At 37.6% G+C, this 23,989-nt stretch overlaps 1 protein-coding gene across 2 annotated transcripts in view; it reads left to right on the top strand.

The window, feature by feature from the left end:
* SGCG (sarcoglycan gamma) overlaps nucleotides 1-23,989 on the top strand; it is a 71,593-nt gene that overhangs the window by 13,541 nt on the left and 34,063 nt on the right. For both annotated transcript variants that reach the window (XM_086613354.1, XM_086613346.1), the window contains exons 2-3: nucleotides 4,518-4,619; nucleotides 9,121-9,208. In XM_086613354.1, the coding sequence (XP_086469480.1) occupies nucleotides 4,518-4,619; nucleotides 9,121-9,208 (190 nt within the window). The remainder of the gene's footprint in view (nucleotides 1-4,517; nucleotides 4,620-9,120; nucleotides 9,209-23,989) is intronic.

Here is a 23,989-nt window from a genome sequence, read left to right as displayed (position 1 = left end):
AAAATTTGAATATTCAGGGAGCAGATATTACAAATCAAACATGCTATTAACTCCTGAGACAGAAGCTACTTGATTTGAATTGAATGCATGTTAAAGCTAATGTTTGAATCAACTTAGAGATTTTATTGTTGTAACCATGCTAACATACGGATATGCCTGTCTTTCCAATACTTGATCTCTACTCAAAAGAGGAAAATACACATCTTCCTGTGCAGCTATCAGCAGATACATAGACCAGAAGTTTAATTTCTGTTGTCTCCAGGAGTCTGAGGACTGGAATTGAGTCTCATGCTGAGAAGGTGGAGAAACAGTGATGATATGATATGATATGATGTGATATGATATGATACGATACAGTACGATATGGTACGGTACGATACAGTACGATATGAAGAGTGGTTGACCCAATTTAGTGTGCCTCCATGTGTATCAGTTTCTATGTTGGTAGGAAAATGAAAGTTACAGATATTGATCGAATTCAGGTGACTAGAAATACTTGTTGTAAACTGAATGAATGTTCCTCATGCCTCATTCTTGTTTCTAAGGACCACGTGCCTACAGCAGCAGACCTCTACATGATTATATTGGCTTGGGAGATAAATCCCAAGTATATCATCTGATGCTCTTTTGACTCCATAAGACATAAACAGCGTAAGGCTCGGCTACCTCAGAGCAAATCATTGTGAGTGCACGAGCCCTAGAGCTACATCTGCTTGTTTCCACTCCTAGTAGTCCCACAGCAATGTGCATCTCTTTCCATCTGACTTTCTTGGTCATGAGCCAGAGCAGCAAGTCCCACGATAACAACAGGTGTTCTTGCATCCAGTTTTTACAAAACAGGCGTTTAGGACTAGCCATACCAATGCTGTCAAACTTTCTTTACCCGTTCATGTCTTCATTTTCCTCAACACAAATATTCATAGCCAGAAGCAGTTGGCCACACCACCAGAACCATCAGTATGGCTTTTGGAACTTTTTGGTCCTGGCGAAGGACTCAGTCCCTCTGCAGTCCTTGGAAAGAAACTTAAGGGCCTTTCCGCATCTGGTGAATATACTACACATATCTACTGGCTTTGTGGAGAATGGAACTGCTTCCCCTTATTTCTGAGGACAAATATTTTATATTTTTAGAAAATTAGAAAACAAGGCCAGGTTGGACGGAGCCTTGAGTAGCCTGATCTAGTTGAGAGGCATCCCTGCCTGTGACAGGGAAGTTGGATTAGATGATCTCTAAGGTCCCTTCCAGCCTATGCCATTCTATGATTCTATGATTCTATGATTTGTTGTGTCTAGAGTCTAAGAAAATGATAACACATCCAAGATGGTCCTACCATCCAGGTGTTCCATAGCACAACCCTTACCTAGGATTCTAGTAGTGGTGGCTACTTGTTTCAGGTGGTTTGGAATATCTTTATGCAGGCAATTCACTGAATAGCTGTCAAATATCCTTTAGACCATGATTTCTGAATCCAAGAGCCTTTTGTTGAGCTTTTATGAGGCTTGAACCCACTCAGAGTTTGAATTTTTTGTTGAAGGCCTTGTCTCTATTTCTACAAGAACTTACCTCCTCAACAGCATTTTCAAATGATGAAAAATGCTTTCACTGCAGTTGAAGACATCCTGTTACTCCAATTAGAATACACCTTACAGTTTTGAAATGAAAACAGGTCACACCTTTGCAAACACTAATGTTAAACTGCATCTTTGGTGCATAAGGGTTTGGCAGCTTCCAGGAGTTCCCATGCCAGTCAACTCCTTGCAGCAACAGCAAAATGTGCTTAGTGTCTACAGAGATACCATCTCATCCTCCTCTTCTATACAGCTCAGTCCCTGCCTCGCTGTGGGCTTTGAGTAATTAGAAAACATGAGTCTCAGGGTTATGTGCACAAAAATGTGTTACAGCTCAGGGCCAGTACACTCAAGCAGTGACAGTTACCAGCATCAGGATAACAAGAATCCAGACTTGCCATACATCTGCTATATTTAATGAAGCACTTTTTTTTTTTCCTAATCAATAGCTTATTGTATTACTGCATCAAAGGCTGTGTCTAACTGATATTTGGACCCTTTCCTCAAGTCAATAGAAATATTTTTATTCAATTATTTGAGTAGGAACAGAATCAAGTCCTTGAAATTGAAAACATCAAGGTTGCTCGTTACTGAGGAAGTCACAATACTCAGTAAATAATAATTGACTTCTCCTAAATGGTAATGTAAGAAGCAGAGTGGTTGTTGAGAGAACATTATGTGTAACTATTACACTTGTCCTTTTTATGGAACTTATTGGATCTCAGTGCAGTAGGGTGGTTGTTTATCCTAAAGCCCTCTCTTTTATATTCTATGTAACTTCAATTCGCCACTTATAAAAGGGGGATAATAGAATTTGCCCATCTCACCATACTGGATAACTTGGTACTTTTACAGTCTTGAGATGCTCATATAGCATGGTAGTAAGAAAATAATAATTGTTTGGTCACAGTGGTAATTGATGTGAGGATCATTATATGAAATCCACATTTTTGTTGTTCTTATGCATGTTACAGAGTTTTATCTGTTAATCATCACAGATAGTCAATTATGCAGGTAACCCAAGTCTAAATTTCCATATGGTTTTGCACTTCCCGAGTGGTCGATAAGAATGGATAACGAGGCTCTTACTCAAATACGTGAAAATATGTGCTTTGTGTCAATGCTTCAATGAAACATTTGATGAAGACAATAGAGCATACTTGAGGACATAGTTATACAAAGTCATCCTGAGTGATACAACTGGATCTACTGAAAAATAAGAACTTATAGATAAGTTAAAGTGCTAAACCTTGTCACATGGCATATTATTCTTGATGTCAAAGACATTCCTTTGTCTGTATAACATTTTTAGAATAATCGTTGCTAAAAAATCTGAATCCATTAGAAAGAGTGGGCTGATTAAATTGCATAATATTCTTATTCAACATCAATTACAGGTTTTTTGTCTCTAGTAAAAATTTCTTCCTTACAAAGCCAAAGGCAGGATAGAGTTTGCCATCTAGGAATTTGTTAATTTTCCTCAATCTGCTTCAGAGCAAGAATTAATTGCTGCTTCTTCCTCTGCCTTTTTAAATTTCAGATTCATCAATGTCATTTTTATACTTACTCTATAATATACTGTTTATTTAGTTCCTTATATTCCAGAAAAAATATGCAAACTGTTTTTAAACCTGATGATTAATATAATCCACTTTCACCTGATGAGATAAGGCATGAGATGAGAGCAATAATGAGATCCTAAATTTAGTTAATTAAATAAGAGCATTTGTTAGTGGTATTTCTTTAGAACATCCTGGTATTTCATGTCATATTTTTCAAAAGTGTTTGTCTTAAAACCTGTGTGTTTTTATGGTGTTGAAGTGATCTCTGTTTTATATTACAAGTTAGAAAAAACTGTCCACAGTCTTCACTAGAAAAACATATTTCTAAATCACTCAGTGCTGCCTAGGAATTGTGATTATGAAAGCCATAGGGGGCTCATCATAGATACTATTTTAGTTTTGCCTTATAAGATGTATCAGTATATACTAGGCACTTTTTGAAAGCTTTGCAATGGTCTAGAATTTAGAAATTGTATCTAATTCCACTGAGAAAAGTCAGTACATTATGTATTTCAAAGCAGTAAAATATTTGACACTGAATAAGAGATTCCATAAATAGCTATTCTAAAAGCCTCTTTCCTGAAATAAATCCTTGCTGAGGAGGAATCAGAGTTGTAATCTCTAGTGGAGTGAACTGCTGACATGAATATTTCTTACCTTATGGAATGTAAGCAGAGCTTGTTTCTCTCTTTGTCTCACTTCAAGCCTGTTAAAAGAAAATAGCTACATTTTTTTCACTGAAGACTGCTTCAACATGTTACTTAGCATTTTATGTGTATGTATATTTAAAATATATAAAATCTCATAGGTGAGAACATACTGTATTTGAAAATAATTACAGTCTCTTAAAGTTACAACTTTTTTCAGTGGTAGATATAATTCATGAGATGAACAGGGTATTGATATGTGGTCAGCAGCCTGTCATGTATCTTTTATTCTCTGCTTACAAGGAGAACAATCTGAAAAACATTTGGAGTGGAAATAGTATTTGGGTTTATTGTTTAATGTTTAGTCCTCCCACCTACTCCTTGTAGTTTGAGGCAATTGACTTGAAGTATTTTAACGTAGGCTGAGCTCTAAGGCTGTTTCAGCATAGCCAATACAAATGCATTTCTTTTTAAGTTAAATTGTGTAATGTTGTATTTTTTCCTCAAAAAAAAAAAAAAATCATCTTTAATAACTTTTTCTTGAAAGCTGCAACTTTGTAAAGAAAAATACTCCTGGAAGTAATGAGGAATTCTCAAAATTTTAAATGCATTAATATGGGTATCTTTGTCAATTGACTAGAGGCAGGCATCTCTGGAAATTTTCAGTTTATGAAAAGAACAAAAAAATAAATACAGCAACAATAGCAAAATGTGCATAATTCTTGCATCTTCTCCTTAGACTGGAATGGGACACCTACGTGTTACAAAAGAAGGCCTTCGTCTGGAAGGGGAATCAGAATTCTTGTTCCCTCTTTATGCCAAAGAAATCCATTCTCGAGTGGTAAGCAGATAATCTTTCAATGATGCTAAAATATGAACAGTTGAATTTAGGCAAAGTCCAGGCATCTGTCACGGAAATAGATATATATTTCTCTGTGTGTGTATATGTGCATACACACATCTTTTTGCATACTTTACAAGCATGATAATTAGGTCAGTGTTCTGATCCTGTGACAGAATTCACATTTTTCTCTTAGGCATGTGATATGAAGTAGCTCAAAAAGGAATTGTAAAGGGTCATTGTTTATAAGTAATGCTAAAATTTTAAGAGTGTGTAGAAAGTTTTTCATTGTTTTTCATTGTTTTTACTGAGATTATTTTTTTAATGCTGGCTTCTCTGTGAAACTGCTTGTTTTGTTTATTCATCCATTACAGAATAGTTTCAATATATCTAAAATTAGTGGATCGTATTGGAAAAGTTACGATTTCTCTAAACAGTTTTTGTCACTTCTAGGGCAACAATATTAAATGTATGATATGTTTATATATTTGTGTATATAAAATCTAAAAGACTAAATGGAAAGACTTAGGATTTAATCTTGTTTGCATTGACAGAAAATTGTATCATTATTATTGAGGTAAAAAAGTAATAACATACTTGTTCAAAGAAAATATTTATCAAGCAGATGAACTTTAAAATGGCACTGAGAATGAGTGTGGTATGAAAGATTATTATTGAAGTACTGGGTTTAGAGGAAGGAAGAGAGAATCTGAATTGCTTTTTCATTATCCAGGTGAACTCTGAAACGTATTCCAGTGAATTTTTTGTAGAGCGATATCTGTTTCTGGCCAACAAAGTGAATGTTTTTCAGAACTATCATCTGTAATCCAAACTCTCACAAAATAAAGCCATGTTTTATGAACATTGTCATCAACCAATGGGACATTTCATTGAACGAAGTACTAGTCAATGAGAGTAAAAGTCGAATTTAGATCTTTCATTACTTCAAGCATGTAATCATCCTCATCAGTAAGAAATAGCGAGTTATGAGACTTTTCTGAACCTAGGGAAGAAGTTCATGTTTGTATCGCTGTGGCAATAGAAAATGTGAATAAGTTTATCAGAAAACATGGTTGATACAGGATTTAGGATGATGTTTTTAAAATGCTTGATTACTGAAATTTAAGCAGCACCAATATATTTTACATCTATTAAGCCTTTCTTTTTCTCTCTTTCTGCAACAAGTGTTTCCAGCAGCAGAAACAGCTCTTACTTAGTGAAATTCCATTACTAAATCTATATTTTCGTTTTGTTTCTTATGCTGTATTCTTTTCTGCCTCATAGGCAGTGGGTAAACTATTTATGTCCTTAAATTAATTTCCCTTAAGGTTGTTTATCCGATAAGACATGTAACTTAAGACCAGCCTAGCTAATACTTAAGAACTCCCTCTGCCCCCAAAAATCGTTATACAATGTTAAGCTACTATTCATGCTGGTTTAATATTCCTTCCAGCTCTTCATACATTTAGTACAATATAGGAAGAAAGAGGTGTGGCATCATCTAATGTAAGCTTAGCTATCTAATGACCCATTGTGATCATTAGTAGCATGCATTAATTAGAGCCTTCAGGCTACTGCATGTCTCTGCCCCCCAGGAAGTGATAATTCATCAGAGGTTTTCTGTTTGTTTATTTGCCTGCTTTCTAAAATATTTGAACTCTCTAGAGGCTTAATTGCCTATAGCTTGGTCTCCTGAGTGCCATCTATGTATTTATTCTCATAAGGTTACTTATTTGTTATGATTTCTGCTTCTAAGTTTGTCTGTTAGAGAATTGGACAACTCACAACTATCGTAGCAGCTTTCTCCCTTGCCTTAATAGTGTTCTCCTTGCAGTTTCCTAACAGTTTTTGTCACCTAATGAGGTCTCTAAAGTGCTAAGAAAATATGTAGCAGAAAATTTACTTGCTGTGCATCGTCTCTAGAGCCTATTACAAGTTTATGCCTTCATTATGAGTCCAACACAGAATGTGGGCAATACTGTTTCATTTAGGCTAATATATATTCATGGAAAAATAAAAGATGAGCATTTATAAATATGTTACTAGATTTTAATTAGTCAACAACCAACAAGTGTGGAAGCTGGAGCTCTAGAATACAGTTTATTCGCACTTAAATTTAATATTACAAGTTGCTAACTTATTTTTTAAATCGACCAGTGGCAGTCAAATGAGTGTAATAAAGATGCCCAGATTTGTGGGTCATTTAGCACATATACTTAAATGTCATATATTTACCTGATCTTTGTTGACCTTCCTTTCCTACTTTGTACTAACTTGTTACTATTAATGTTCATTCTAACACACTGCTTACTTTTTTCCTAAGACTTTTCATTATTTCTGTTAATTTTGTTAGCTTTCACTTTTTCCGTGATATAATTCACAAAAGGAGATTCATTTATTGTGCTCACTCAGAGACTTTTTTTGATATAGCTTGTCTTCCTACTTGCAAGGTATCAAATATTTTTTTTAAAAAAAGTGTAAGTTGGACTCAAAACTGTGTATCGCTTCTACCACTGTTACTAGGTAAGTGTTTGTAGTAAAATTCTTCACATAAAATGTGTTCAAATTCTCAATTTATTTCATACTCTATGCATTAAATTACAGTGGGAGTGTGATTTGTGAGTGATTTCCAGGGATTAGCCCTTCATGGTGCTGCACAGTCTCTCTTGGGTCCAGAAAAAGTGCCAGAAGCTGTATATGTGAAAGAGATTGTTCTGTAACAACACTCCAGTAGTTAGAAACTCACTTATTTGTCTAGGAATGAGTATCCTCTTTGAGGTCACAAGCAGGCAGCTTGCTAATATCTTCTTCATATCACGTATTCCCTGATACTTTGGCAACTGAAATCTGCTTAGGCACCCTTATCAGGTACTAGGTTACTAGGTTCCTGTCCTTTAGATATAAAGTATGCTTTAATATGAAAGCACCTGCACTGTAAAAAACTTCTCTCTTTTTTAAGTCTACCAGTGGGGCTACAATTTGCTGACTGAAGTGAACATGATCAGACTTTTTGTCCCCAGATAATTTTATGATACTTAAAATCAAGTAAAGGCAATGGCCAGTGTGATCTCCCTGAAAATCAGCTGCATTTAAAGACAATTCAGGTGGTAAATTAAAGGAAAACATAAGAAGAACCCACTTAATTCCCTCCTCACAGAGTTTCAGAGCACTTTCAGATGATCCCTACCAGTTCTCTTGACATGAGCCTGTTTCATTACTCTGTATATCCAGTGTGATGGAGCACAGTGGGCAGCTAGGTCGTTCAGAACAGTTACTCGTCTGCTCTTCACAACAAGCAGTGGGTGGGGAGGCACCAACAGGCCTGAAGTACAGAGAGTTTGAGTGTAAGGTCTGGGAATAAGTAACGGAAATGGTACATCACCTAGGAGGAGTTCAACAAGGACCACAGCGAGCTATGAGTTAATACAAGGGGATGTTTTTGTTTTGGTGAAATAATTCCATGCTAACTGCAGTCTAGGAATGACATGAAATTTTGAATTGCCTACCATATCTTGTCTGGATTGTGGTAAGGTGTGGTAGCGATGAATGAAGATACCAATTACACCGCTCAGCATGTCTTCCATAGGTGGCACAGAAAGATGGATGAGCATCAGGCTCTGACAGCTCTGCAAATGTCCCACCTGTGGTACAACCTGTGACAAATCCTTAATGCCCATTGTGTTTGGCTACTTGCCCTTCCTTAGCAGAACATCTCACATGCTTGTTTTCAGACTGATGCAAGATTGGAAGTCCAGGCCAGCAGTATGGGAGGAAGGGTAGGGCTGAAAAAGAGATTGAGAAGTGAGATCTGAGAAGGGTTGACAGGGACTTAAATAAATGACGCCAGGTGGGTGTCCTTTCAAGGGCAATATGCTTTGCTGCATCCCCTCTTCTTGAATCCTTTCTTCAGGTGAACTACGCCTTTCCCCTTCCCTGGGCCAAATCTTCTCTTGCCTCCTGCCCCTTCCAGTACCCCTTACACTCACTGGAACTCTTCTGGAAGAGACGTGAGTGAGAGTGGAAGAGGTTTGAGGTGTCTGTGTCAGCGTTTTATGTGGCTAAGTTTCTTTTCCAGTGATTTCAGGCTTAGAGAGAGCATGAAAGTTGTTGCATGATTTGTTGTCTTTCCTACAACAAAGTCAGAGTTAGTCTTTTGTAGCAGGGACATGTGTCACCATCGATTTGGCAGTTGTCTCTCAACTACATACCTCATTCGACTCAGCACAGAATGGTCAAAATATCACCCTCCTGTTGGTCATATTTTCTTCTATGAAAATGTGTAGTTTCGCAGTTTGGTTTCGGTTTTAACATAAAATTAAATGCTTCCTAGGTCCTACTGTACCCTCTCTATGACTTTCTATTTTTCCTTAGATAATTTTCCAGCCACAAAGTTTTGGAACTGAGTATGATCCTCTTAAACTTTCATGGGAACATGTGTTTCTTTAATTGCTTTATATTCTAATTATTCTGTTGAATCTACTTTTTTCCCTCCGTTCTTCAGGACTCATCACTGCTTCTCCAGTCTACTCACAATGTGACTGTGAATGCTCGCAATTCAAACGGGGAAGTCACAGGCAGATTAAACGTGGGTAAGTCTAAATGATTTTTCCTTGTTTGCTGTTTTGGAAACATTTTAATGAATATTTATTTGCAAGGAGTTTGGAGGATATGAAGTGCTAAACACATGATTATTTTTTACTGTTATGACCATATTTGAATAGTTCAGCTGCTACTTAATAAGTACCAACAGTACATTTTCAATTTCTCAATTAAGCATTAGTTCTGTAAATATTTGAAGCACTTTTTTTTATTGCAGATTTATGCAGAAAGGTCACTGCAGAAGTTAGTCTTTTTCCTGTGTAAATATCTATTGATAGCTGCAAATCATTTTCTAAGAAAATGCAACAGAACAACATGGCTAGAGAGGTCTGTATGTCTCTCTTCATTTCCTAGTATTCCAGTGACTAATACATTTAAGCAGATGTCCTAAAAAAACTAACAATTCACAACTTGGAAATGTACATATTTTACTATATTTGGTAGCAGTAAGATTCATTGGTTTCCTGAGTAAAATCAATAGATCTAGACAGATGTAGGTGATAGATCTTGGCAGCAAGAATAAGGAGACCTTACTCTTTAAATCATATTTTTAAGCTTCACAGTTTTCAAACAAACTTCAAATAAAAAATATAATTTAAAACTTATAAAAGAGTCTGCCATTCCCCTTAAAAATATATAATTATACAATTAATCACCATTTAGCCTTTAAATGTTTTCAGATCTCTTCTTTTTTAATTCAAGCTAATCATTCTCTTAAAAAAATACCCCTAAATATTTCTCAAAACATGATAGTAGCATTCATATCTCATTTTGGTAATAATTAAGGGTATGAAATCTACACTACTTCTCGTTTCATAATATTAGTGCAGTTATTAAACTGTTTGCAGTAATTAACCATACAGTGACCACATAACCAAAAACACACACATCGCACAGTCAAAATTTCTGTGACATGGCACATGTCTTGTTAATTCCATCTGCTCCATACTGTTTGACTGACCAGATGTGTACCTGCACTGTGGTCATGTGCCCATCCTGCCTGACATGAAGAAGTTCTCAGGAGGTCCTTTGGAAAGGGCAGACCACAGAGCAGATCATTGACAACCGCACAGATCTGTCCAACCTGATCCCTGCTGAAGTCTGAGAAACTTCCAGGTGAAATCAGGGATCTCCTCGGTAGAGTACAATGGCATGAAGCCTTAGAGGGAAGAGGGGCCCAAGAAAGCTGGTTAATATTCAAAGATCACCTCCTTCAAGCTCAGGAGCAGTGCATCCAAACAAAGAGACAGTCAGGTAGGAACACCAGGAGGCCTGCATGGATGAACAAGGAGCTCCTGGACCAACTCGGACACAAAAAGAAGGCCTATAGGGGGTGGAAGCACAGACAGGTAGCCTCGGAAGAATACAGAGCAATTGTATGAGACATCAGAGATCAGGTTAGGAAAGCTAAAGCCCTAAGAGAGTTAAATCTGGCCAGGGACATCAAGGGCAACAAGAAAAACTTCTATAGATATGTCAGTGATAAAAAGAGATCTAAGGAAAATGTAGGACCTCTCCAGAAGGAAATAGGGGACCTGATTATCCGTGATATGGAGAAGACTGAGGTTCTCAGTGACTTCTTTGCCTTGGTCTTCACTGGCAAGAGCTCCAGCTGCACAGGGAAGGTACACCATGCAGAGGGACCTTGACAGGCTGGAGAAGTGGGCCTGTGAGAACTTCGTGAAGTTCAACAAGGCCAAGTGCAAGGTCCTGCACATGGGTTGAGGCAATCCCAAACACAAGTACAGGCTGGGCGGAGAATGGATTGAGAGCAGCCCTGAGGAAAAGGACTTGGGAATGCTGGTGGATGAGAAGCTCAACATGAGCTGGCAATGTGTGCTGGCAACCCAGAAAGCCAACTGTATCCTGGGTTGCATCAAAAGAAGTGTGGCCAGCAGGTCGAGGGAGGTGATTCTGCCCCTCTACTCTGCTCTTGTGAGACCCCACCTGGAATACTGCATTCAGCTCTGGAGTCCCCAGCACAAGAAGGACATGGAGCTGTTGGAGCGGGTCCAGAGGAGGGCCACGAAGATGATCAAAGGGCTGGAGCACCTCTCCTATGAAGACAGGCTGAGAGAGTTGGAACTGTTCAGCCTGAAGAAGAGAAGGCTCCGGGGTGATCTTATAGCAGCTTTCCAGTACTTAAAGGGGGCCTACAGGAAAGCTGGAGAGGGACTTTTTACAAGGGCGTGTAGTGATAAGACAAGGGGCAATGGCTTTAAACTGAAAGGGGGGAGATTTCGATTAGATATAAGGAAGAAATTTTTTACTCTGAGGGTGGTGAGGCAGTGGAACAGGTTGCCCAGAGAAGTTGTAGATGCCCCATCCCTGTCAGTGTTCAAGTCCAGGTTGGATGAGGCTTTGGGCAACTTGGTGTAGTGGAGGGTTTCCCTGCCCATTGCAGGGGGGTTGGAACTGAATGATCTTTGAGGTCCCTTCCAACCCAAACCATTCTATGATTCTATGGAATATTTGATGTTTAAGTAATCTCTTTTTGCCTGGCAATGCTCTTTATTGAATTCATTAATAATTGGTCTTATGTGCTGTCTGGTGTAGTTGCTACAATTGTAAATACTAAAATGAAATATTACTAATAATACATCATACTGATTTTAGACTGATAGAAAAGTGTTGAAAAAGCAGTACAAATTTAATGTGGTAAAGAATTCTGTTTAAAGATATGGTCGAAAAACAGTGACTGGGTTAAGTGACAGTCTGTTAAAGTAAATTACCGTCTATACATACCTTGATATTTTTAGTCATTGTCCCCAGCCAGTCATAAAATACATGCAAGATGATGTTCCCTTATAAGAGGTGTGAAAAATAGGTGTGTGGCTGATTTACTTTATATACACAAGCCATTGCTAAAGGAGGTTGCCAGCATGCTGGAATTATGTCTTAATATGCTGTTCATCTTATAAATATGAGTAGTTGCCATTGTGAAGGAGCTGTATAGATAAGTTTGGGATCATTCCAAAGATGACAATATAATGTAGAATCACTATATAATGTAGTATCACAATATAATGTAGTATCACTATAACTCATAACAAAAATACCTTTTAACTCATAGAAGACTGTGATTCAAATGAGCTGTTAAAATATTTTAATAAGTTGCTAAGAGTGATTTAAATACCCAGTCTTCAATAGAAGTAATTCGCAAGAGAGATGTGAAACAAATCTTTACTTGAGGAGTTTCTGTGAAATTCATCACATGGGGATAACAAACACATATTACACAAGAATGGAAAAGGTTTCCCTCATGAATCACAAATATACTAAAATTACATCAAATGTGAGCAACTTTCACCATGAGCACTCTTGTTTTAAAGTCTCTACATGCTTCTCAGTTTACCTGCTTGACATACCTCTTGCAGGAGTTATGTAGACATTGTAGCTCTTTAGAAGTGCTGTAGATCTTGCTGTGTTTTGGACCATGTTCCATAATTACACTGCTTTCAGAAGCCTCACTGAATGCAAATACATTTAACTGCTTACCAGGAAAAGAATCGTTTCAAAATAATAGGGATCATCACTGAAAAACCAAACCAATTCTGTGCTTTACTCTTTTTTGACTTCAGTATCCCTCTGATGACAAAGGTATCCATTTTGTTTGAGTTACTCTTTAAAATCGTTTAAAACTCATATATGACCAAAGTAACTCATATTAAAACCAAGTAAATAATTTAAAAATGATAATAATAATTTAAAGCAAAAAAAAAAAAAAATAAAAGGAAATAGAACATTTACTTAAAGAATTATGGGGATGTGATTGCTTTGGGAATATTTCTGGAAGAAATGGTTCTTAAAAAAATGATGTTGTCCAAACAGCAAGAAGGAATCTAAGCAAGGCACAGATGTGGGAAGGTAGAGCATTGAGAGTCAGAGGGAATAAAGAAAGCTGTGGAGTGAGAAGCCTATAGGCAGGGCAAGGATGTCTACAGAACAGATGGTAACTACTTTCATTAGAATAGTTCCTGTCTTTAAAATCATGAATAAGATTCAGATGTCATTATCACAGCTTGCTCATCAGCCTTCAAAACTGAAATATCTAGAACTTTCTTTGATAATCCAATAAAGCACTTGAAGAAAGCTGCTAACCATCATCTCCAAGATTCCTGTTCTTACCAGTTCAAAGCCTTACTCAATGCTAGAATAAAAAAGAAACGTAGCACCTTTGATTTGGACCCTGAGCCATAATAAAGCAACTTAGTGTAAATAATTATCAAACTTTTTCAATAATGAATGATAACGAATATATAATATGTACCAAAGAAAGGTATAGACTATATAGTCAATTATCAAATACTTAAAAGCAACATTGGTATCAAACAGTAGATGATGCTTCACTGGAGTAAACATATGCTTACATATACCATCTTATATTCAGCAGATGCATATAAGACAGTCAGATTTTGCAGTAGTGTTCCAGTGCTGAATATTAAGAAAGTGAATGAAGAGCAGCATGTTTCCAATATCTTTACTGAAAAGTAGGGCAAATTTTTGAAAAATGCTTTTTTTCAAGGATCATGTAAGGAGGCTTCAACTTAGAGAAGACACTAAATTCTGTTTGTAATATGTCTTTTTCAGGAGAAAAAAAAAAAAAAAAAAAAAACCCACAAATGAAAAGGGCTTCCAAAGTCACACAAAGTGTGTGAGAACTGATTCCAGTACAGTTACACCAAGGAACAGTAACATCAGTAGCTTCAGGTCAGGGGTTCAGTTTAAAGTACTTAAGTACTAGCTAGAGGGAATTTATTTAGATAGCTGTATTATGAAGCTGTTCTGCACTTTGAAACATGAAATTGGCATCACTCAGAAAACATGGGTATATGGTAAAAGTCAGAAGGGTTTATACGATCTGAAAACAGAATCACAGTCAAAATTCTGCCTAGAGACTATTTTCACATCCATCACATTACTCTGAACAGCTGTTACAATGAGAGCATTTGTGCTATCCCACCCCCCTTTTTTCAAACAGGAACAACGTTCTGGGGAAACAAGTAAGTGTCAGTATCTAATATATTACTTCATTAGCATTAATTGACATCTGTAAACTACTACTCTCCAATGTCAAATCATTTCTGGCTTTCTTATCAGCATTTTGATAGCTCATTTTCAAGTGATGGTATTTTTTCATCAGAGCCATAACAGGAAGAAAACAATGTTAATGAAGCATGGTGTATGTAAGAAGAGTTTGATGGTGTTTTTACAGGGAAAACCCTGAAGCCAGTTTCATAAACTTGACTTAATTAATGACATTGTAAAATCATTTAGCTTTTCCTTTATTTTTCCCAGAAGGCTTTCATTAAAAACTCCATTTTTGTCCAAATAAGTTCCTTCTTATCTTTAAGATAAAAGCCAGAACATATTTCTTGAAGATCTTTGTACTGCAGGAAGATGATTATTTGCACAACTTTAATTGCTGTCCAGCTGCATTATAAGAAGGAAAGATACAACATAGGCGTAATTAATAGAAAGATAAATTGGAAACATCATTGAAGTATTTTTGAGGTGATTAAGTCTTCCTGTGATCAAGAACATACGATATTTGTTCCAAGGGGATTAAAGTAGGGATTTTTACTTCCAGATGTATAAAAATTTTAGCTAGCAATGAATATCATCGTATCAAGACATACACACTAGTTTTATTTAAAAGTAAAGTTTAGTTGACTCAGATGAGAATGACAGGTGGCTGCTAAAACATCCTACAGGCTTTATAAGCAATCCTCTTTTTTAATTTCCTGTTTTAATCCATGGCAGATGTGTTTCTATTCTATACTAAATGCATATACTCTTAGTCTTTTGTGGGACCACTGTATATTTAAATGGATATAATGTTGAAAAGAATTAAAACAAATAGCAGAATAAGGCAAGTGGTAATCAATATACGTTTAAATTAAAGCTAGCTAAGTATATCACCATGAAAACTTATTTATTAAAAAAGTAATTTAGTCATTACAGCTACAGTTTACTATTTAGACTCAAATGAACAGTATCCTCTTCCGTGAAAAAATACCGTTGATGTCTATGTACCATTTATAGTAAGGTGCTTACCATGGCAAGACTTACACACCATGTCCCCAAATGTGATAATCTTTATGAAGAAATATGTGATAATGTTCAGCATCAACAATGCTGACTTAAGCCAGACTTTAAGTGTCCTCTAGAAGTTAATCAGGTAGTTATGTGCATTGTCAACTTGCTTAAATACGCCAGCATCACAGTTAAGGGGAGATCTAACCTGGCCAAGGATATTTGAATCCCGTGCTGTCATTTCTCTTCTAATTGTGTCTGGAAAAGAGAAAAGCAATATGCTTATAGGTCTACAGAGCTTAGCTCTGAAAAAAAGGCTAATATTTGGAAAATAATTTCTTGTTTGGAAAAAGAACCGGATCGTAGATATCTGTCTCCCATCAGAGAGCAATTACGCATCTGAGTAGCCCCATTCAAAATAAGTGAAAAATGGGGGATTATTAAATACTTTATAACCGTCTCAGCTTTCACAGTCTTCAGTAAATTTGCAATCCCAAACAACATATCTCAATTCATATGGTGTAGTAATCATTAACATAAGTCATTGGATGATAATTTGAACATAATACTTATTGCTAAAGGTGAGGACAATTCTTGTACTTCTTTCCTTTAAAGTAGTGGGAAGACTGAATTATTGTCATTGGTTAATGCTAGATGAATTTGTAAAGGTTAGCTTAAAATAGCTCATATTTGTTGTGACTATGATCTATTATAGAATTTAGATAATTAAGTATGTCTAAAATCCTAGTCATATCAAGTGTAACAGTACTTTCTTCCTAAAGCTAACAAGACTCCTGATGGCAATTGGTGGCCAAAAAACAAAGTATAGTGGATCCCTATCATTTTGCAGCTGGTCTGCAGAAGTCACACCCCCCAGTCCTGGTGGACTACTTGAACATGTATCTGCAGTGTGCCCTTGTGGCAATGAGGTCTAATAGCATAATGGGCTGCATCATTCCACTCATGGGATACTGCATCTGGAATACTGCATTAAGCCCTCTCCAGTATGACAGAGCACTGAGCAAACTGAGACTCTCACAGGGAGCCATTAAGATGGTCAGGGAGTGGAAACACATAAGACGCTGAAGAAGTTGTGTTTGTTTAACCTGCAGAAAAGAGGGCTTAAAGGGGGCCTCTGATTTCTTCCTGCTACTAGAAGGGCTAGAGACAAGGTGAAGCCAGACTCTTCTCAGAGGTGCACAGCAAAAGGGCAAGAGAGAACAGTTGTAGGTCGCAGTGAGGCAAAATGCAACTGGATAGAAGGTGTGGGGAAATAATCACTGTTAGAAAGGTTACCCATGGGAACAGGTTGCCCAAGGAGGCTACTGAATCCCCTTCCTCAGAGGTATTAAAATTCCACCTGGACAAGACCCTGAGCACCTTCATCTAACTTCCAACCAAGCTGACCCTGCTGTGAGTAGGAGGTAGGTCTAGGTGACCTCCAGAGGTGGCCTCTGGCTTGCATTCTTCTGTGATTCTGTCTTGTCTAGTCTTCAGCTGACACGCTGGAAGGGCTCAGGTTGCTTACAGACCCCATGTCAGACTTTCTAGGCTGATGTAGAAGTCTTAGATACTCTAGGGCATCTAAAATAAGCTGAAGGCCAGGCAGGGAACACCAAAGTACATATAATGGCACTAGGCAGCTATGTTGGCAACTGAGTCATGCCCCATCTGTTTAATTGATCCTCTCACATTGTCCTCTGCCCAGATCCATTAGGCATGCATAGAATACTCCTGAAACACAATGCTGGAGTTGACCTTATGAAAATACATTCATGTCTTTCTTTTTTAGAAAAAAATAATTGGAGAAGAAGAATTATCCATTATACAGCAGATAGAGTAGATAAAGTATTCACTCAGGGATGAGAGACTCAGATCAGCTATCCTCTTTGCATACAGGGTTTCAAATTATCATGCCTCATCTCCTTTAGTAGTTTCCTTTTCACCTTACCTGTCTGAGGACTGTGTGTTTCACTTTTTCCTGCTCAAGTTATTCATCATGCAACAAATTCTGGATTCATTAGGCCTGAGAGAAAAGGTGACACCATAGCCTTATTGTCAAGTCACTGTGTGAGAAACATGATCTCCTATTCCTGCCATGGTTTCTACATGCAATAATCCATTTTACAGTGAAATATTTCATGGGTTTATTTTTGTATATATTTAAATAGAGTATTTTATAAGGATAATGCTTAGGTGGATAAAGACGTTTAGTTACCTAAATCACTCTGAGAGGGGAAAGTACTACCATCTAAATACCTAACACTAGGTCAGGTTGCCAGTGTCTGCATGATCAGTGTCTGCAGTGTTGCCAGTTTTTTAAAGATATCTAGACTTGTATTTGACCATAGAGAACAGCAAACTATAAGAAGTGCTGACATCAAGGCATCCTGACTTTGATCTGAGAGGGCATAATTGTTGCATCTCTTGCATAAAAGGAGAACCGAGAGAAAAAGAGGAAGCAGGAACAGCAAGTGTTCTATTAGTGTATTAGAGACGTTTTTCAAGATGATGAGAGATGTATGTTATGGACATAAAATGTATATATGCAACACGCTGCATATTCTCTGCAATAATGCATTTGTTCTAATAAAAGACCAACAAGTACTTCTATACCATTCCATATGAAAATCTGACTAATTTTATGCTTCTGAAAGTAATGACTTTACATTTATTGGTATTGTATTGCTCATGGAACTAGAATTGAATCTGTAGGAGTATTACATTTTTTATACACTTTTAATGAGATCTTATTTTAAGTAAGGTGCTTTAATATAATAAAAATTAACTAAAAAGTGAAATTGCATAGCAATTGCAATACCCCAAAGCACTCAGGATGTTGGCTTATATTCAACACATCAATGATTCTAGGTGGTAGGAAAAAAGTGAAGCATACAGAGTAGGTGACAGCCGTAGGTTATCAGAAATGATGGATAGCAGAAGAGACTAAGGAAAAAAACAGATCTGAAATTAAATGACTTCAGTGTTGGAGAGCCTTTCCTTCTGAAAGATCTAAAGACACACTAAAAGTGCTTAGTACTTGACAGAACTAACTGGATTTGAAGAGTCTGCCTACTTGTCAATTTCATTGACGTTAAGCATTTGTGGATATGTATTTTATGGCAGACCCTTTTTCGATAGAAGATTCTTTGCCATCTTGTCCTTCTACATTTGTATTGGCCTGGAATTCAAAGATTGGGTAGCAGTAGAAGGGAATTTATTTAAATGCGTTTCGACTAAAGTGGACTCACTAAACAAAAGACCTTTCTTCCCTGGAAACCCACCTAGAAGAGTCAAGAGTCAGGAGGAGAAACAAAAAGAAAGACTGTTCAGCAGTATGCTCCTTTGCAGGCAATAAGTCAATTGGTTTTGGAACAATTTTTCATCATTTCAAGTGTCATCCTCAGTGTCAAGAGGTATGCGATGTGCTAATCACATACAAGTTCTATATCAGAACTGCGTGTGTCAAAGGGGGAAGTGTAAAGAAACAAGGGGCAATTATTGGTCAGCCTGATTAGCAAGGATAACTGATCGACCTGGGAATTTCTGTGACACCTCTGGCAGCAATGGGAAAACTTTTCAAATGCTCTCTATAACCTGTGCTCAGTCATGTTACATATTTAATTGTAGAATTTTATCAACAAGTATGATTAAATAGTATTAGTTGACTTAATATAGTTGACTTGGGAGTGCTGGTGGATGAGAAGCTCAACATGAGCCAGCGATGTGCACTGGCAGCCCAGAAAGCCAACCGTATCCCGGGCTGCATCAAAAGGAGCGTGGCCAGCAGGTCGAGGGAAGTGATTCTGCCCCTCTACTCTGCTCTCGTGAGACCCCACCTGGAATACTGTGTTCAGCTCTGGAGTCCCCAACACAAGAAGGACATAGAGCTACTGGAACGAGTCCAGAGGAGGGCCACGAAGATGATCCGAGGGCTGGAGCACCTCTGCTATGAAGACAGGCTGAGAGAGTTGGGGCTGTTCAGCCTGGAGAAGAGAAGGCTCTGGGGTGATCTTATAGCAGCTTTCCAGTACCTAAAGGGGGCCTACAGGAAAGATGGAGAGGGACTTTTTACAAGGGTGTGTAGTGATAGGACAAGGGGCAATGGATTTAAACTGAAAGAGGGCAGATTTAGGTTAGATATAAGAAAGAAATTTTTCACTCTGAGAGTGGTGAGGCAGTGGAACAGGTTGCCCAGAGAAGTTGTGGATGCCCCATCCCTGGCAGTATTCAAGGCCAGGTTGGATGAGGCTTTGGGCAACCTGATGTAGTGGAGGGTGTCTCTGCCCATGACAGGGGGGTTGGAACTAGATGATCTTTGAGGTCCCTTCCAACCCTAACCATTCTATGATAATATGCTAAAGTTGTAAACAAAATGCATTTATGAATTAGGAGATTCAAGTTTCAGATATTGTATTTGCCTGCTGTTTATGATCTGAAAATTGATCTTACTGGGATCACAACACAATTAGTGTTATTGCAATATAGCTAGTCCCTGTGTATTGTGAAATACAGCCAAGAGAAATTAATGGCTACTTTTGGTTACATAAATTTATTCCTATTTCTTTAAAAGCCTGTTATTACTTTTTAGAATTTGTTCCGCATATACTGAGATGTCTTATCTCTAACATGAATAAAACATATGCTTGATTTTTGTTTACCCTAGCATTCCCTCTAAAGATTTAAAATGCATCAGTTATTATCCATACCATTCTTCGATAATGAGGATTACCTATGGACAATCCTTCCACTTCGCTGTGGCATTTGTTTTGAGAAAGCTATGGACCTAAAGATTCTCCTTAAAGATCTATTCAAATGTGCAAGGACAAGGGTCAAACAGGAGAGAAATCTGGATGCAAACCCAGCATGGAGAGTGCCATGAGTTGTAGTTTCAAAGAGCCACCAGTTAAGACTGCTTTGGGAAGCATATAATGTGCAGTGAATGCTCTCAGTGCTTGCAGAGTTTTTTATTTAAGTCTATGTTGAAAACATAATGGGCGTAGTTCACAATGCACGTGTCCTAGATCCTACCTACCTGCCCTCTACATGCTTAAATTCAATGTTTAAATTCTCCTAACTCTTGCTCACGAAAAAAAAAGTTAAGAACAATAGACACCAAACTTTTCTTGAGCAATAAATATCGATAAACACCCTAATGAGTCACCCAGTGCATGACCAGAAACATCTGAAATAGGAAGGTGTGGGGACAGAATATGTCTACGTTAGCAACCAAACCAGGCCAGGACCCATGGTCTGCCCCAGGGGCAGGTAGCATGGCGCAGCTCTCAGCTAAACTCACTTCCCTCCAGAACTGGAGAGCTTCATCCATCCCGTCTGCAAGGAAGAGCCCCTGATCAGGGGCATTGTCTGGGAGATCACTGTGTGGCACAGGTCAAGATGGTGCCGAGGAGCATGCTACCAGATTAGCAGAAGTTGGCAGTGCTTGTGTCTCCTCTGCCGTGGTTTTCTCTAATTTATTGGTACAGATGTGTTCATTAGCTTGCTAAAACTTACTGCTCAGCCAGGATGAGCACTTTTCTGCCAATCCTGTTATGCCTCTTGTTCCTCCTCTAAGAAAATTTTTCTCTGTTTTTCCTCTATCTCATTATTTGAGAGTAAAACTCCCTCAATTTCTCATGTTAAAGGTGTTCTGTTCTTGCCTGGAATAATCACGTATTACATGAGTGGAAGAAAAGAGGAGAGCCAAGGAGTGTGCTTATGTGGTCTAATGTGAAAAACTATTAGCTGGGAGCAGAAAGGCTGAATCCCAGCCTTGTTCCATTCACTGTTGGAATGGGGTCAGTGCATACATGGACCGGTTTAGTTAAACTGGTATATATTGTATCTCCAGTTGTATCATCATGAAGTTCTGTATGGACATCATGGCTGAAATTTGCATTAGAGAGGACAGATGAGGAAGTCAGTCTGCACAACACGCATTTGTTATCTATGCCTGTTTACTTTGGTTATGTGAGAATTTTGTCCAAAGTGTATAAATGCTATTTAGTGTGTATATATTCATCCTAAATTCAAACAATTAAGGCAGCTCCTGTATCTTATAACTATTTTCTTTTGTCATGTCACATCTCTCTGTGAATTAATCTACATTCCATAACAATCCAATTAATAAACATCTGTCAATTTCTGGCAAAATGCAGATGTGCAAATTGAATTAATCAATTCATACTTTTTGAGGTCGGTCTTTCTTATGTTCTTAATATGAGAAATGTGAAAAATCTTTCTTTGACAGGATTACTTGTGAAGTAGATTCAGCCAATTAGCAAATCGAGAAGATTTGCTCTAGAAGAGACCAAGTCAGGCCTGGTGCAAATCATGTCACACTTCTCCAATTCTTTCAAATCCATTTTTTTTTCCAATGCTTTATAATCAGTGAAAACTTCTATGTCCACCAAGGTGCTGTAGTGCCACTATTCAGGCCCAGCAATTTATTTTCAAAGATGAGTGCCTTTGTACCAAGGAAATCAGTAGATAGCGTTCCCTCTAAACATACAGTATCTTCATCACATTAAAGCATTTTTCTGTAATCATGTGTAAATAATAATTAACAATTATATAAAATTAACGGTATATATTTCTGAGTCTGTTAGAGATATTGCTGCATATTGCTTGTAGGCGGGCACAATATTTCTAATACACTTACAGCAGTTTCTAATTAGTATTTTAAAGATTGTCTGCACAATAAAACCTCACAGCTTAGAATTGAATCTGTGGAAGGTCTTGGGGCTCCTACTTTACTTTAAAATACATATACCTAAAATGTAAGTCTTCAGGATCTTCACTCAGTTATTAATTCTTTTAATCAACAAATATTCTATAGCTGTATAAAAATATTGTCTTCCAGCGTGCCAGACCTACTAAAATATTTACAGCACTGAAAGGAAGAATACTTAACCTTGTCAGAGCCTACAAAGTAAGCATTCTTATTTGTATCTCATCTACTGGGTCTAATCCAGCAGATATTTTAATTGCATGCTTTTTAGAATGAGTTCTGACAATAAGCAGGATCAGGAGAAGAAAAGGTGACAGTGCAACTTTTCTCCAGCAGTCCTACAGACAGTGTGTTGACTCTGGAAGCTGGAGACTTGGGTTTCCTTCCTGTGGAGGAAATAAAGGCCCCAAATAGTACTTTCCTTTTCTACACAGTGTAAAACATCTTCAACAAAAGAGGCAAAGACTGACTTCTAAATCCCTTCTGGCAAAAAATGTGCGTGTATGCACAAATGTACCCTCAGCATGCCTGAATCACCCCACCTGTGTTACGTCAGACAGCAGAAGCTTTCATTTGTGTATCCCTCACTCGTGCTGAGCGCTGTAATCCTGGTGTTGAATGAATGGGAAGGATGAGGAGCCTGCCCCTGCAGCATCAGTAACGTTGATAACAGCCAATTTACTTAGGCCCTTGATTTGTTTGAAGAGACAAGGGTCTACCTGCACTACATAAGTGGGCGGTTTCATTGCTGCTGCTGGGCAGAAACAGGAACAATAAAACGCCTTAACCAAGATTTTCTAGGAAAGCATTGGTAGGGATCTGTCCTTGCCTTGCTTTCCCAGAACTGCTTCTTTTACTGTAAAAATAAATGACTGTTTAACACCTGTTCACTGAATGAAGATATTTTCTGAGCTCACTTTTTGCAGTACACTTCGGAGAAGTAAAGTCATGTGCTTCAGAAGAGCTTTAAAGAGCCAAAATGAGATCAGTAAGGCTGTGCCTGGGTGCACACGTCCAACAGAGTATAATGTACTGCAGAGTTCAGTCCTCTGCCCTGACCATTTTCAAGTAGAATCAATATTGGGTTTTATGCCTTAAAATTGTTGCCCTCATTTAGGACATTATGGCTTCTAGAACCCTTTCTGTGCTTGGTGGGCAATTAAAAAGCAATACTTGCATCTGGTGAGTGAAGCAATAAGCAATTTGTTTAAGACCTTATGGTATGCATCTCTTGCGTCAGCTACCAGGCAGATTTAGGAAATACCTGAATGTATTTCTTAGCAGTATCAATCATCCGTCACCTAATGCCATTTTAACATAAGAGCTCACAAAAAAAAAAAGCTATTTCTTTTGAGAATTACTGCCTGGAATATATTTAACATTTATGGGAGGAGGCATAGTAAGATAGGTTCTTACTGGGAAGGAAGCAGCTCAGTGCCTCTCGGTCCCGTGAATGGTCTGTGAATTACCGTTATTAAAAATTGCTGAAAAGGAGTCTTAACTGCTTTGACCATTCTCTGTAATTTTAATTCTGAACATAGATTTAGATGATGACTCTATGAAATAGACATTCAGACTTATGTGATATGAATTTTTAGTTGATCAGGTTGTTAGGAATATTAAGGGTTTGATTTACATCTGCTTACCAAGCCAATACTGTAGAACCATTTTACTGAACTTAGGATCTGGTAACATAGAAAGACTCTGTTGCACACAATTATTGTGATTTTTGGCGTACCAGATCCGATTGCAAATACTCTCACAATTTTCTGAAACTCTTCTAAGAACATGATCAGTAACATTTGCTAGATATGTGGAGCTAAACTGGCGTTTTTTATGAAGAGCCGAGGGTCGTGCCCTAACATGGGATGTTTGTAATTTTAAAGCATTTGAGCATCACTAATCAAAATGAATGACACTGCAAAGACTTTGATAATTGTTTTCTATGTTTTTTTTTAAAAAAAAAAGATTATAGACTTATACTGATGAAAGAGTTAGTAGTTTC

Source organism: Tauraco erythrolophus, chromosome 1 (assembly GCF_009769465.1).
Source record: "Tauraco erythrolophus isolate bTauEry1 chromosome 1, bTauEry1.pri, whole genome shotgun sequence".
Classification (NCBI taxonomy): Eukaryota; Metazoa; Chordata; class Aves; order Musophagiformes; family Musophagidae; genus Tauraco; species Tauraco erythrolophus.
This window is presented reverse-complemented; position numbering and strand designations above follow the sequence as displayed.